The 14,830-nt window shown below is 33.5% G+C and overlaps 1 protein-coding gene across 3 annotated transcripts in view; it reads left to right on the forward strand.

Moving 5' to 3' along the window:
• The first annotated feature begins 6,473 nt into the window (after window positions 1-6,473).
• Window positions 6,474-14,830, forward strand: part of dip2bb (disco-interacting protein 2 homolog Bb) — a 34,785-nt gene continuing 26,428 nt past the window's right edge. For all 3 annotated transcript variants that reach the window (XM_084128547.1, XM_084128548.1, XM_084128549.1), the window contains exon 1: window positions 6,474-6,771. In XM_084128547.1, coding sequence (XP_083984673.1) covers window positions 6,687-6,771 — 85 coding nt within the window. In that variant the 5' untranslated portion in view covers window positions 6,474-6,686. The remainder of the gene's footprint in view (window positions 6,772-14,830) is intronic.

Genomic DNA, 14,830 nt, shown 5'->3' on the forward strand with positions numbered 1-14,830 from the left:
TATCGTTATCAGTTTGTCTGCATTTTGCAATATATATATGTATATATATATGTATAAATATATAAATATATATATATATATATATATATATATATATATGGATATATATATTATATATATATATATATATATATATATATATATATATATAATATATATGGATATATATATAATATATATGGATATATGGATGTGACGGGTAGCTTAACCATGTGGACATGTTTTAGATCAGTATGATTATGATATGCTCTGCTGAATTATAGGTATCTTTAACCAAAATACATAAATCCTTTTGCATTAGAGGTTAGACCCTAAAGTTTAAGTGCATCTGGTCTCTTATTAGGGAACATGCACACAAAAACTCACACGTAATGACTCGTGCTTGCATTTTGTGAATGTACAGTAGTTAACTAACCCAGCTATGAATGTGAGGCCTTGTTTCAAAATGGTTTGCAAAGCAAAGTTGAGTCTTAGAAGCTGTTATAGAAATTCAAAATTTCTTTTTTTGGGGCCTGAAAGACTCGCACTTGGCCATCCTGAATGAATTTCATCTGGAGTGCATAACTAACACGTAACCTAAGTTGTATTCCATTAAACGGTTCACGCCTGATCACGTTATCAATAGGAGAATCTGCATTAGTTTAAGCTGGGCTTGTTATCAAAACCATTGCAGTTTTTTTTTTATTAATTCAACTTTGAATATCAGTTTTTTTATGGAAGCTCATTTCTGCCACATAAGAAAAAAAATGATAAATTATGATTTGGTAAAAGTTGAAGATAGAACTTTGATAAAAGTAGAAATTATGAGATATGAAGTCATAATTATGAGATCAATTCAAATTGTTGCTTAAAATTCATAGTTCTAAATTACATCATACTAGGTTGTAAATATATTAAAATTGAGTCATAACTGACTTTTTGTCTCATAAATATTACTTTTAATGTCATAATTATGACTTTAATTTATAATTACGATTTACTGAAGCATGATTATTATTATTTTTCTGATGTGGAGGACATTTTTTGAGGAAACATTTTGATTAGATGGTATGTAGACAATATTTAGGTTTTATTTTAATGACCCAGCCAGCCATATCAGTTTCTGTCATTGGCCTTTTTTTGCATCTGGATTTATCATATTTGGATGTAGAACATACTGCTTTCCACTGTGTGTATAACTCACTGATCCCAAATTGTGTGACGTGTCAGTGAAGCCCTAAACTAGAGCTGTAAATATGAAATGAGTGTCAGCATACAAACATTGCTTACTGTATGATATTGACTAACTGAAACGGTCCTTAAGATATGTTAAAATTAAACATTGATGGAACTCTAGCCTCTTGTACATTTAATGAGATGCTGCTTTTTGTCATTTTGTTTTGAAGGTGTTATATTCCTTTGTGTATATAGAAGTGGTGTGGTGGGACTTCTCTGTGTATATGGAATAGCTTGGATGAGATGGATATGCATTGTGTTTATGAGTGTGAGCAATATATTATAAACCTTGTGTAATGCCTTTAATTTGGAACGTCTAAATCATGTTTAAGATGATATTTACACAGGTAGCACGTTTCTGAACTAACATTTTGTCCATCAACTTAATCCTAACCCCACCCTTATCTCTATAGTCAAAATCGACCTTAAACTTTAAAATTAGAGGACACTGGTTGGTTATTTGGATTGTTTTTTTCCAGAAAACTGTATAAAAACGTTAACTGTAACTTTAAGAATGTGAAAATGATATGGTAAAAATAATGTTAATTGGTTAAGGGTGAGTATAAAAATCTGTAATAGCTCTAATGGGACTTGTCATGCACTTCTACAGTAAAATACTGTTAAATGTACAGGTTTTGGATCTAAGAACAAGTCATTTGCAGAACATTAGAACAAGTCTTATAATTTAAAAAAAAAAATTACATTCGCAGATTTCCATGTGACACTTTTTTTGTTTAAACAATTCAGTTTCTTAGTTTTTTTTTTGTTTTTGTTTTTTTGTTTGGTTATCAGTTATGTACATTAGGGTTTTATTTCACATCTTCTGTTAAATTATTGTTTATTGCATTATTTTAGTGTTGTGTGTTCCATGATGTTTTTTTTTATTTTTTTATTTGTGTGTACAACACCATGCACCATGACTCTGCTTGTGGAAAAGACTTTGATTCTTTACCAATAATGTTTTTTATGGTGGTTGTCAATGTTAAAAAGGTACAAACCAGATTTTAGTATATTAACATTATACCAGTTAAAGAAATGTTATTTTTTACCGTAAATTTTAAGTTTTTACCATAAATTTCACTGATTTATCTCAGTGTATGTCAAAGGGATAGTTCACCCAAAAATGTTGAACACAAATGTCAGTAACCAGACAGTTGTCGGCACCCATTGACCTGCATTGTAGGAAAAAAAAAAATATATATATATGGGTCCCATCGGTGAACATGATTTCACTAAGTACCACATGTTCCTGGATCAACATCTTTGTTGATCCTGGAACAACTTTCCAATCAACCAATCAGATTTGAGGGACAAGTTTACAGTTTATGTCAAGTTTAGGCTTAGAACCAGGGTGCTTCAACATTTAGGCTTCAACGTCAGTGTTACTCACCTATCATTTTCCTCTGATTTTAGGGAAAAGTTATGGGTAGGGTTAGGTTTAGGGGTAGGGATAGGGATAGGGTAAGGACTAAATTTTGGGACAGGAATGTTATTCCAGGATCAACAAAATATGTTGATCCAGGAACATGTCTTACTTGGCAAAATCACGGTGACCCGTGATTTCACCAAGTACCACATGTTCCTGGATCAACATCTTTGTTGATCCTAGAACAACTTTCCAATCAACCAATCAGATTTGAGGGACAAGTTTACAGTGTATGTCAAGTTTAGGCTTAGAACCAGGGTGAGATGCTTCAACATCAGTGTTATTCGCCTATCATTTCCCTCTGATTTTAGGGAAAAGTTATGGGTAGGGTTAGGTTTAGGGGTAGGGATAGGGCAAGGACTAAATTTTGGGACAGGAATGTTATTCCAGGATCAAGAAAATATGTTATTCCAGGAACATGTCTTACTTGGCAAAATCACGGTGAATGGGTGCCATCATATGGCAAGCCGTTTTAACTTTTATTCATTTCCAGGATATGAATTCTTGATATCAAGAATTAAATTGTTGATATCAACAATTACATTTTTTGATATCAAAAATGTAATTGTTGATATCAACAATTTAATTTTTGATATCAACAATTGAATTCTTGATATCAACAATTTAATTCTTGATATCAAGAATTCATATCCTGGAAATGAATAAAAGTTAAAACGGCTTGCCATATGATGGCACCCATTCACCGTGATTTTGCCAAGTAAGACATGTTCCTGGAATAACATATTTTCTTGATCCTGGAATAACATTCCTGTCCCAAAATTTAGTCCTTGCCCTATCCCTACCCCTAAACCTAACCCTACCCATAACTTTTCCCTAAAATCAGAGGGAAATGATAGGCGAATAACACTGATGTTGAAGCATCTCACCCTGGTTCTAAGCCTAAACTTGACATACACTGTAAACTTGTCCCTCAAATCTGATTGGTTGATTGGAAAGTTGTTCTAGGATCAACAAAGATGTTGATCCAGGAACATGTGGTACTTGGTGAAATCACGGGTCACCGTGATTTTGCCAAGTAAGACATGTTCCTGGATCAACATATTTTGTTGATCCTGGAATAACATTCCTGTCCCAAAATTTAGTCCTTACCCTATCCCTATCCCTACCCCTAAACCTAACCCTACCCATAACTTTTCCCTAAAATCAGAGGAAAATGATAGGTGAGTAACACTGACGTTGAAGCCTAAATGTTGAAGCACCCTGGTTCTAAGCCTAAACTTGACATAAACTGTAAACTTGTCCCTCAAATCTGATTGGTTGATTGGAAAGTTGTTCCAGGATCAACAAAGATGTTGATCCAGGAACATGTGGTACTTAGTGAAATCATGTTCACCGATGGGACCCATATATATATATATTTTTTTTTCCTACAATGCAGGTCAATGGGTGCCGACAACTGTCTGGTTACTGACATTTGTGTTCAACATTTTTGGGTGAACTATCCCTTTGATATCAATTTGACAACAATTGAATTCTTGATATCAACAATTTAATTCTTGATATCAAAAATGTAATTCTTGATATCAACAATTGAATTCTTGATATCTGTAATTATATTTTCACTAGTGAAATCTCACCATAGGCTGCCATTCAAAATCAATTGTTGATATCAAGAATTGATTTCTTACTAGTAGAAATATAATTTTTGATATCAATAATTACATTGTTACTAGTAAAAATGTGAATTACTGATATCAATAATTCAATTGTCACTAGTTGAAATATATATTATTGATATCAACAATTGAATTGCAACTAGTAAAAAAAATCATTTTTGACATCTGAAAATGTATTTCTGATATCAATATAATTTCAGATATCTAAAATGGCTTTCTTACTAGTAACAATCACATTCATGATATCAGAAATTAACATTGTCACTAGTGAAAATGGAATTATTGATATCAAAAATGAACATTGTTACTAGTAGCAATTCAATTGTTGATATCAAGAATAGACATTTCAACTAGTGACAACTGAATTCTTGATATCAAAAATAAAGGTTTTTACTAGTAAGAATTGTATTTCTGATATGTGTATTCAGAATTTTAACTAGTAAGAAATAAATTTTTGATATCTGTAATAGTTTTGTCGCCCTTTTAACATTTAAAACACATGTAGGATATGAATTGTTGATATCAACAATTAAATTCTTGATATCAACAATTAAATTCTTGATATCAACAATTCAATTCTTGATATCAACAATTCAATTCTTGATATCAAAAATGTAATTGTTGATATCAAAAATGTAATTGTTGATATCAACAATTTAATTGTTGATATCAACAATTGTATTTTCACTAGTGAATTGTCACCATAGGCTGCCATTCAAAATCAATTGTTGATATCAAGAATTGATTTCTTACTAGTAGAAATATAATTGTTGATATCAAGAATTACATTGTTACTAGTAAAAATGGCAATTACTGATATCAATAATTCAATTGTCACTAGTTGAAATGTCTATTCTTGATATCAACAATTTAATTGCTACTAGTACAATTTTTCATTTTTGATATCTGAAAATGTATTTCTGATATCAATATAATTTCAGATATCTAAAATGGCTTTCTTACTAGTAACAATCACATTCATAATATCAGAAATTAACATTGTCACTAGTGAAAATGGAATTATTGATATCAAAAATGAACATTGTTACTAGTAGCAATTAAATTGTTGATATCAAGAATAGACATTTCAACTAGAGACAATTGAATTCTTGATATCAAAAATAAAGGTTTTTACTAGTAAGAATTGTATTTCTGATATGTGAAACTGGAATTTTAACTAGTAAGAAATCAATTCTTGATATCAACAATGGATTTTGAATGGCAGCCTATGGTGACATTTCACTAGTGAAAATACAATTACAGATATCAAGAATTATAGTTTTTACTAGTTGAAATTCAATTGTTGATATCAAGAATTATCATTTTAACTAGTGAAAATGTAAATGCTGATATCAAGAATTAGCATTGTTACTAGTGGAAATGTAATTCCTGATATCAAAAATTGGCATTGTTACTAGTAGAAATCTAATTCCTGATATCAATAACTACCATTTTAACTAGTGAAAATTTAGTTGTTGATATCAAGAATTCATATCCTGCGAATGATTAAAAGTCAAAACGGCTTGCCTATTGCCATTCTCAGGATATAAATTGTTAATATCAAGAATTATAGTTTTTACTAGTTGAAATTCAATTGTTAATATCAAGAATTATAGTTTTTACTCGTTAAAATTAAATTGTTGATATCAAGAATGAACATTTTTACTAGTTGAAATGTAATTCCTGATATCAAAAATTGCCATTGTTACTAGTAGAAACATTATTCCTGATATCAACAATTATAATTTTAACTAGTGAAAATTGAATTGTTGATATCAACAATTCATATCCTGGAAATGAATAAAAGTTAAAACGGCTTGCCATAGCCATCACCCATAATAACTATCCCTTTAAACAAGTAAAAAAAAATCAGTGTAAAGGAATAGTTAACCCAGAAATCAAATTATGCTATTATTTATTCACCCTTATGTCGTTTATAATCTATATAAACTCTTTTTTGATAGTCTTGGTTGCAATGAACTAACCTTGCAAGGAAAAGGTCTGCGTGAAGCCTCTTCAAAATGTCTCCTTTTGTGCATCACAAAAGAAATGACAACCTACGGATTTAGAAAGACACAAGTGAGTAAATAACTACAGAATTTTCATTTTAGTGGAAGCCATTTCTTTAACCATAGTTGTTCAAGAGATTGCATTGGATAAAGATTCTCTCTCACCACAGCAGAGGGAGCAAAATCGCCACGGCTTCTGACCACAGGCTCAGGCTCCTCATCCCGAGCCCTGGTCATGTGACTCTTCCCATCGGTTGGGATTTCTCTCTCTGCATGGCGGAGATGATGGAGCTCGGTCTGCTGTCTAATACCATTTGTTATTCACTGTGAGGAGGACACGGGCATTTTTGTTGTCGGTAAACCTTTCTGCGCCGTTCTTTCCCCCGGTTTGTGGCCATAATGGCGGAGCGCGGTGTGGATGTGTCCGCTCTCCCCCAAGAGGTCCGGGAGCAGCTCGCTGAGCTGGACCTGGAGCTGTCGGAGGGTAAGCCTTTAAACAACAAGGGCTTTTCCTCTCTTGTTTGAATGCGTGCGTTTGCATAGATGTGTGTTGATTTGACAGGCTCAGTCGTGCATCCTCAATAACAGCATCCACACACAGGTTCCGAGCTGATGATGCTTCAATGTCGCCGCCGCTCGCGGAAACATACTGACCTCTTTTTCTGCATCTCACTGGTTCAACGTCGCGTTTATCTGCATTTTAAACGTCTGTTCAGCTTCGTTTTGCTCTCTAGACATTGGTCTAATATGTTTCCTTATTTACTGTTATGTTGTGCAAAACAAAAACACCGAGTCTGTGAAGCGCTGGACGTATTTATGTGATTATTTAGCCTACAGGCCATGGATATTCTGCATGTGTCCTCATATTTAGGCTACAGACTTCATCAACTACTAGTATTCAGTGTCAGTTGTAGCCTATAGTTGGTATTTACTGTCATTGGGAATAATATTTATATGTATAATAGTTTTAAAACAATAGCTTCAGCAGCCTATTACAATATAGGCTAATATAGGTATTCTCTTTATGGTCAATCTATATTGGGTAAACTAACGTATATTTTAATGGTCGATGCTTTATTAATAAGTGTAGGCTCCTGCTTGACACACTGACAGCGCTATTAATAGACCGAAACTCATTTTTCCCCCATAAACAATCAACACCCATAGGCTATAAGATACAATGAGAGGTCAGGTAGGTATGGCAAGCTATTTAAACACTTACTAACAAGGTAATTCTTATTCCATGGTATTCAATTATTTAGTTAAGAATATTATTTCTAAATAATCTTTATGAAATAAATGCAGGTTAAACAGAAGTGGACTGTCAACATCCCAACCACAGACCACCATAGAAATCACTGACAAAATTTTTGCAGTTTATATCCAGTAAGTACTAGTGTCTAGAAAATAGTCAATTGCAAATTTGACAAATATACAAATCACTACTGAATTACTTGTAATAAATAGTATCATAAAAATAGAAACTTGTTCTAAGGAATAAATGTTTAAACAGCTTGCCATAGGACATCACTCACTCAAACAATGGAACTTGGCATAGAGTGTGAAACTTTTTTCTGGGCCTTTAAATGAATAGCATCAATATAATGCAGTATATATGGATGTGTATGAAATTGATATAAATAAAATATTACTCTTTATTTAACATTTCAAATGGTTTACAGCATGAATGGTGTGTCTAAACCTCTGCTAAAAGAAATACATTGAAGAATTATAACACAGATGTGCGTGTGGTTGTTTACATTTCAGTGTGCCGTTATTGTCATTGTGATTCACTGCAGAAGGGGCTCGGGTTTGTTTGTGTGTGTGTTTAGTCATCCTTATGTGTTATATAAGCCTTTCAGCAGTGGTGTGTGAAAGATTCAGAAGAGCAAAACAATATCTTAAACAGCATTACCCAAATATAAAAAGAGATTCTCATTAATCTCTGCATCAGAGAATTGTTTGGCATAACAGCTGATCTGCCATCAGTGCAGCCTGGATTCATTCTCAGTATGTCTCCCACACAGCCAATCAAGAGAGCACCTGGAGGCAGATTACAAATGATGGACTAGTTTGCTTTTGGCTTCACTTACTATGGTCGGTGTGTTTTTGGATTCCATGGCAGTTGTGAACATCATCTTGTGTCCTTGCTGGTGCAATTTTGCAAACATACACCCACTTTATTCATCCTTTCTTTCCTATTATATATTATGTTTATGTGTGTTATGCTAAGACTGCGTATCTGTTTCTCAATGCCCACAATGCAGTCCTGGCACAACTCACAATCCCCACCTACAGTCCTCACTTTTTGGCTCTTAGACAGGAGATGCCTGCTGCAGCCCTTAGAATACAGTTAAAACTGACTTTTTAATTAAGTAGCGAGGTTTGCTTTATAGAAATGTTTGTCATGTATATGAGCATATGTTTAGCGTCACGCCCATATCTTATGTCCTTTGCACTGAAGACTTTATAGGTGACAGCACAAAGAAAATGTCACAATGAAAGACTCTTTATGTCAATCTCTGAAGGACCAGTGGGAGTAGTAAACCTCTTTAGTGGTGACTACCTCCAGCTCACTTCTGCTGATGATTTTTGTTTGAGTTCAGACATAGTAGAAGTACGGCCATAGACGATTTTTATATAGAGCTGCTGTTATTTCTATCCTGCTGAGATGGCAGGCTTTTTATTGTTTTAATAGCAGAATAATGTGTTATGACATTATTAACACATTTGCATGAATAGTAACAGTTTTTACTGTACTGTAAAATATGATTGGATATGTATTCATGCAATTGCTTTTTGGATCAGGGTTAACTAAAACTAAAGCTAAAACCATGTGGGGAAAAAACTTTTACAGTGCTTGAAATAAAATAAACGTGAACAAAAACCTTTACAGTGCTTGAAATAAACTAAACGTGAACAAACAAAATAAAATATATTGGTATAAATTTGTTTTGACTTATTTTATTTCAGCTAGTAGCTAAGATAATAACCTCTTTTTTTTAGTTTAACTTGAAGTACTAAAATAACTAAAAGTAAATGAAAGTAAAATAAAAATGAATAAGAACTACATGGATATATAAAAAACTAATAATAATAATGATAAAATACACAACAAAATTACTAAAACTTTAACTAAAATTAAAATAAAAAAATGGAAAATATAATAAAGACTATTCCAAAATATTAATAAAAACTAGAATAGTATATAAATTATACTAAAGTAACACTTTTTTTGTACATGTACCACACAGGTGACAGAGGATGGTATGAATCATTAATTTATACAGTATAATTCTCCCTCTCTGTGGAAGTGCATTTACTGCCCATTTTACTTCTGTAAAGTGACATATTTCAATGTGAGATATAGGAGGATATTCAACGACAAATTGCTGTAAAAAGATGATTTAATAAAAAAAAATTGGAAAATATATATTTTGTAAAGAAATCATAATGTTTAAAAAGCCTTAATATTTAATAAAAATATCCTTACATATATTTGTGCATACATTTAAAAAAATAAATTAAATTTTTTTATTATTTTTTTCCTGGTCTAGCATTATGAGACAGCTGAGCATTGTTGAGCTCTGTAAATTATGCAAATTAAGGCATATACTCTACTTATATATTATAAATATGAAAGCAATAAATCACATGCATGTATTTGTTTACAGTAACAAGATGAGTCTAGAGACTGCACCATCAGCACATATTCGTTATTTGTAATGAACGTGTGTTGTGAATGAAAGAGTTTGTCTCTATGTGTGTGTGTGTCTTTGTGACAGAGGAAGAGGGGTGGAGATAGGAGGTTTTGACACACTCACACACACAATGAGCACCATTGAAAGCATCAGGGCTGAGCAGTCGTGATCTCTGCTTGAATTCCCAGCACATACTCAGACGCTTTTATGCACTTAAGCTGATCAAATGAGCTGTGTGTGTGGAAATCCTCTTCCATAGCTGGTCAGCATATACTTAAACTAAAGAGGCTTGGACTAACTGTATAATGTCTGATTGTGTGCATCTGTTCAGGTAACCTCAGTAGCTTAAGCACCCACTGTGACTGTAGGAGGACAGGCAGGTTTTTTGAGTTGTAAAGAAAAAGAGAGAGAGAGACAGAGTGGGAGAGAGAGACCTAGGGACAAAACAGAAAGAGAGAGATTATTTTAATCTAGGTCACAGAGCACCGGGAAGCAAATATACTCATTTACCCATGATTCACAGAAAGCTTTCTAACATGTTGCTCTGTCTCTCCCACGATCTCTCTTTTTTCCTCTTTCCCACCATCCTTATCCCATCCTTTAAAAAAACTCCTTGTTTGCCTAGCTAGCTAGCTTGCTCGCTCTTAAGCGCACACCACACAGGACATGTTAATAGTTAATATCTTTTGCTTGCGATATGGGTTCCTCACTAACTGAATTATTCACCAGTGTGTGATGGACATCAGGCTCGAAAAAGAAGAGATGCACACTTTACACACACTATATTCATTCAGAGAGCAGAGTTTTCCAAATTGCCAGTTGGAGCTTAAATATCTCTCTCATAACACTTACCACTCAGGTAACACTTAACTAGAGCTTACGTGACTATGAATGGTATGAATAATTCATTTGTATATTATAACACAGCTATTCTCGGCTATGTTAATGTATGTTTGAAAGTTTCAGAATTGGAGTTAGACTCTTTATGTGGTCTGAAGTCCTAAGTAACAAAAAGTACCATATTTTTGGATATTATTTATATATGTAAATAACGTATATGAATATAGTAATCATTCTTGGTGCAAATCAAAGATCTGAGTTGTGCATTTTATCTGCTAAAGGACTGAATGTAAATGTGAAGTGGATGTTAATAACAAGATGTTAGTAGCAAGTCTGAGTAATGACAAATAAAGTTGAATGCCACAGACATTTTTTAAAGGGGTCCCATAATGCCCTTTTCACAAGATGTAAAATAAGTCTCTGATGTCCCCAGGGTGTGTATGTGAAACCCCACAGATATTTTTATAGCATGTTCAAATTGTCACTTTTTGAGGGTGAGCAAAAACGCACCATTTTTGGTGTCCCTTTAAATGCAAATGAGCTGCTGCTCCCAGCACAGAGGGCGGAGCTTGTTAGCAGCTCCAATTACTTCACACAGACACGCACTGAAAATGTAAAAAACATTTAGTCTTTTATGTTCAAACTGGAGACTTGGAAGATGGACAGACTTGAGAAGAAGTGACAACATGTAGAATGCAACAGGACATGTCTGATTGGTTAGTTAATGAATTTATGTAGCTGATGTGGAATTAATTTGTTCTAGTCATTGAATAGTATACTCTGTCATGATAATCTATGAATGTAAATTTTAGGGTAGTGATGTCACTAACCCATGAAGAAGCTCATTGTAGTCCCTACCAGCCGTTTGTTGTAGTCCTTAAAAAGCGATTTCTGTAAAAGAAAATATTTATGCTCAAACAGCAACATTACACTAACTAAAGTTAAAAAAGTGAAATCATAATCAACCACCCCTTTAAGGTAACTGTAATGGCCCCATGAGTACTAAGGTTTGTTAGCACAAGTGCAACGCAGGAGTGTACATTTGCATTTGTGTAAACTGTTTCCGGTCTTACATTCACACAGCAATTTTGAGCGTTCCTGTTCTTTTATTATGGCTAAAATGATTTCTCCAAACATGCATAAATAATGTCTTATTGTCTGAGTAGGCTTTTGTGTTGTTTTGGTATGTATATTTGTGTGTGTATTTGGGTGGGTTTTATTTAGAGTCATAGTTGCTATGGTAACAGTTGAGTTTGCCTTAGGCTGTTCTCATTCATAACAAATAAAGCTAAAAGCATTAAGAAGCACATATGCCACAAGAACAGCTAAAACCCAACAGCATGACATAAAACCTTTTAACCGTATTACTCACACCGCATAGTATGACCTTTATTAGAGGGCTGCTGAAAGGTGAAATGTGTAATTTTTGTGTCACAGCATAATTGTGATAATAGCTAGAGACAGGCTGAATGGTGCTTTCCTGCACAAATCTTGCTGCCACAATGATAGAGGGTTATGATTGTTTGCTAGAGTGTTACTACGTAGTTGAAAATGTGTTGAATGTTTTTTGTATTGTTGTTAGGTGGTTATTCTGGGCGGTGGCTATTAGGTGGTTGCTTATTAGCCCAAGTCGAGTCTTTATGATAATATGGTCCCCATATATGGCTCCTTCAGTCTTAGTCTGTGGGAATATTTTTTGCCTGTTTTATTATCTGCCAGGAAACAGTGACACCTTACTCAACAAGCCAACAGATTTGTGGTAATATTCATGTTCAAAGCATAAACAATGTGCCAAAATGTAATACTTATGTTTTGGGGTTGGTTCAAATCCCTAACTTTAAGTTATGAGCATTAGTACAGGGATGATTGTCTTAGAAAGGGGATAAATCTCACAAAACCTGTAAAGAATGTCAAAGTCACATTTTACCCCAAAATAAAATAAAATAATATTCCTTTCTATACGGACTACTAAGGCCATTCGGGGTTTTTTGCATTGTGACATTTATTTTCAGGAAAATTATTTGATATGTTCTTTCTCATAATTTTTTTAAACAATTATTCTCATAACTGTAATTATTTATTTTTACAATCATTATTTTACTGTATTATAGTGAAAAAAAGTATTTTGCAATGATTTTAAATGCAGTACAACAAATGCAATATTAATGCTGTTTTGACATGCTTTACATTTTTATACAAAATACTTGTATAAATTATACATTTTAATTATTTGTTACAATAATTAGATTGAGACTGAATTTCACATTACTGTAATGAGAATTGAGGACTAAAATGTGCTTAATTGTCCCTAAAATAATGTCATTATGCAGAATTATAAGGTCCTAAAAGTAAACTTTGTTTTCCTTATTTACTCTTGCACATGGTAAACCACACTGTAAACACAGGTCAGATCATTCTATACTGTATTGCAAAGTGAATTAAGAAGGTTACACCTGACAAGGCATGTTCCCAGGTGTGTGAAGTGGTAATCTGAGTCTTGTTGTCACCTGCATGCACACACCCTGGTAACCCTGACTTTACTGTTTCCATTAGCAAGTTTTCAAAGCCGGTTTGTGGATCTGGTTGTATAATGTAGAAAGAGGCATGAACAGATAAGAATGAACTGAACTCCCTGTTGTGTCTTTTTCTCTGTCACTCTCTGTCTGTCTCTGTTTCTCTCTGTCTCTCACAGTCTGTTTTTATGTTCTCAGCAGAACAGGAAACCATGTCATAGGGTAGAAGATTTAGCACTGGAGAACATGACATCATCCAGAGGGAAAGGAAATGTGTGTGTGTGTGTGTGTGTGTGTGTGTGTGTAAAGAGAGACAGAATGTTGGATGTGGACAAAAGAACAGGAAAGAGGGGCAGTGAAATTCAACTTCAGGACAGTGTGATACAGTGTTGGAAGTTGCTGAATGGTGAGTCACCATCTGGTGGTGGGTAACCAAGGCTGTGTGTGTGTGTGTGTGTGTGTGTGTGTGTGTGTGTGTGTGTGTGTGTGTGTGTGTGTGTGTGTGTGTGTGTGTGTAGACACAATAGAGAGATAGCCGTATTGTGTCTTGAGTGAAAGTCATTGTGTGAGAAAGTCATTGTGTCATAGTGTTTCAGGGCCAGTGATGCAGCACACAAGAGGGAGGGTGGATATGGGTAGTTAATGCTTTTCAAAGGAACAAGACTCTCAGAGACAAGTTCTCTCAGTCAATAAAAAAAAAAAAAAACCTTTAATTTGTTTCTCCATCTTTTTCTCTTTCCATACATACACTCTACTCACTCAGACACAGATCCAAGATCTTTCCCACAGTCTGAGCAGCTGGTGTGCATGTCTGTTGTACAGAAAGTCACTGAGAGACTAGAAGGTTCAGTCTCTATTGTATTTATCTTTACAGAAAATGCTTAATGTGAAATCATTAACATCAACATAATTTTTGCAACATTGAAGAAACAAACAAACTCTTCCACTCTTCCTCATTCCACAAAAAATCTTCACAAAAATCTTAAGCAACTGGTTTCAACATTGATGATAACAGGGAATGTGTCTTTAAAAAAATACATTTTACAAATTACATTTTAAAATGTATTAAAATAGGAAATTTTAAATAAAAATATTTCCCAATATTCAAGTTTTTACTTTATTTTGAGCAAATAAATGCAGCGTGGGTGAGCATAAGAGACTTCTTTCAAAAACAACTTCTTTCAAAATCTTACTGACACCAAACATTTGAATGTTAGTGTTCATATCTTTTATTTATTTGCTAAAGCCGTTTTTTTTTCGTTTGATAAATATGTAATGTTAATGTTACGCATTTAATGTAATATACATTAAAACATTATTTAATAATAAAATAAATGTATTTTATTGATTTGTAATTTTGTATCAAAGGTTGTTTTCATTTAAAAAAGTGAAAACATAATCATCCACCCCTTTAAGGGTGTTTTCATGCTGTTTTCAAAGTTTTCATTTAGGTTACTTGTACTTGCATATGCTTTTATATGCTTTCTGT

The sequence above is a fragment of the Abramis brama genome, assembly GCF_963993115.1.
Source record: "Abramis brama genome assembly, chromosome: 11".
NCBI lineage: Eukaryota > Metazoa > Chordata > Actinopteri > Cypriniformes > Leuciscidae > Abramis > Abramis brama.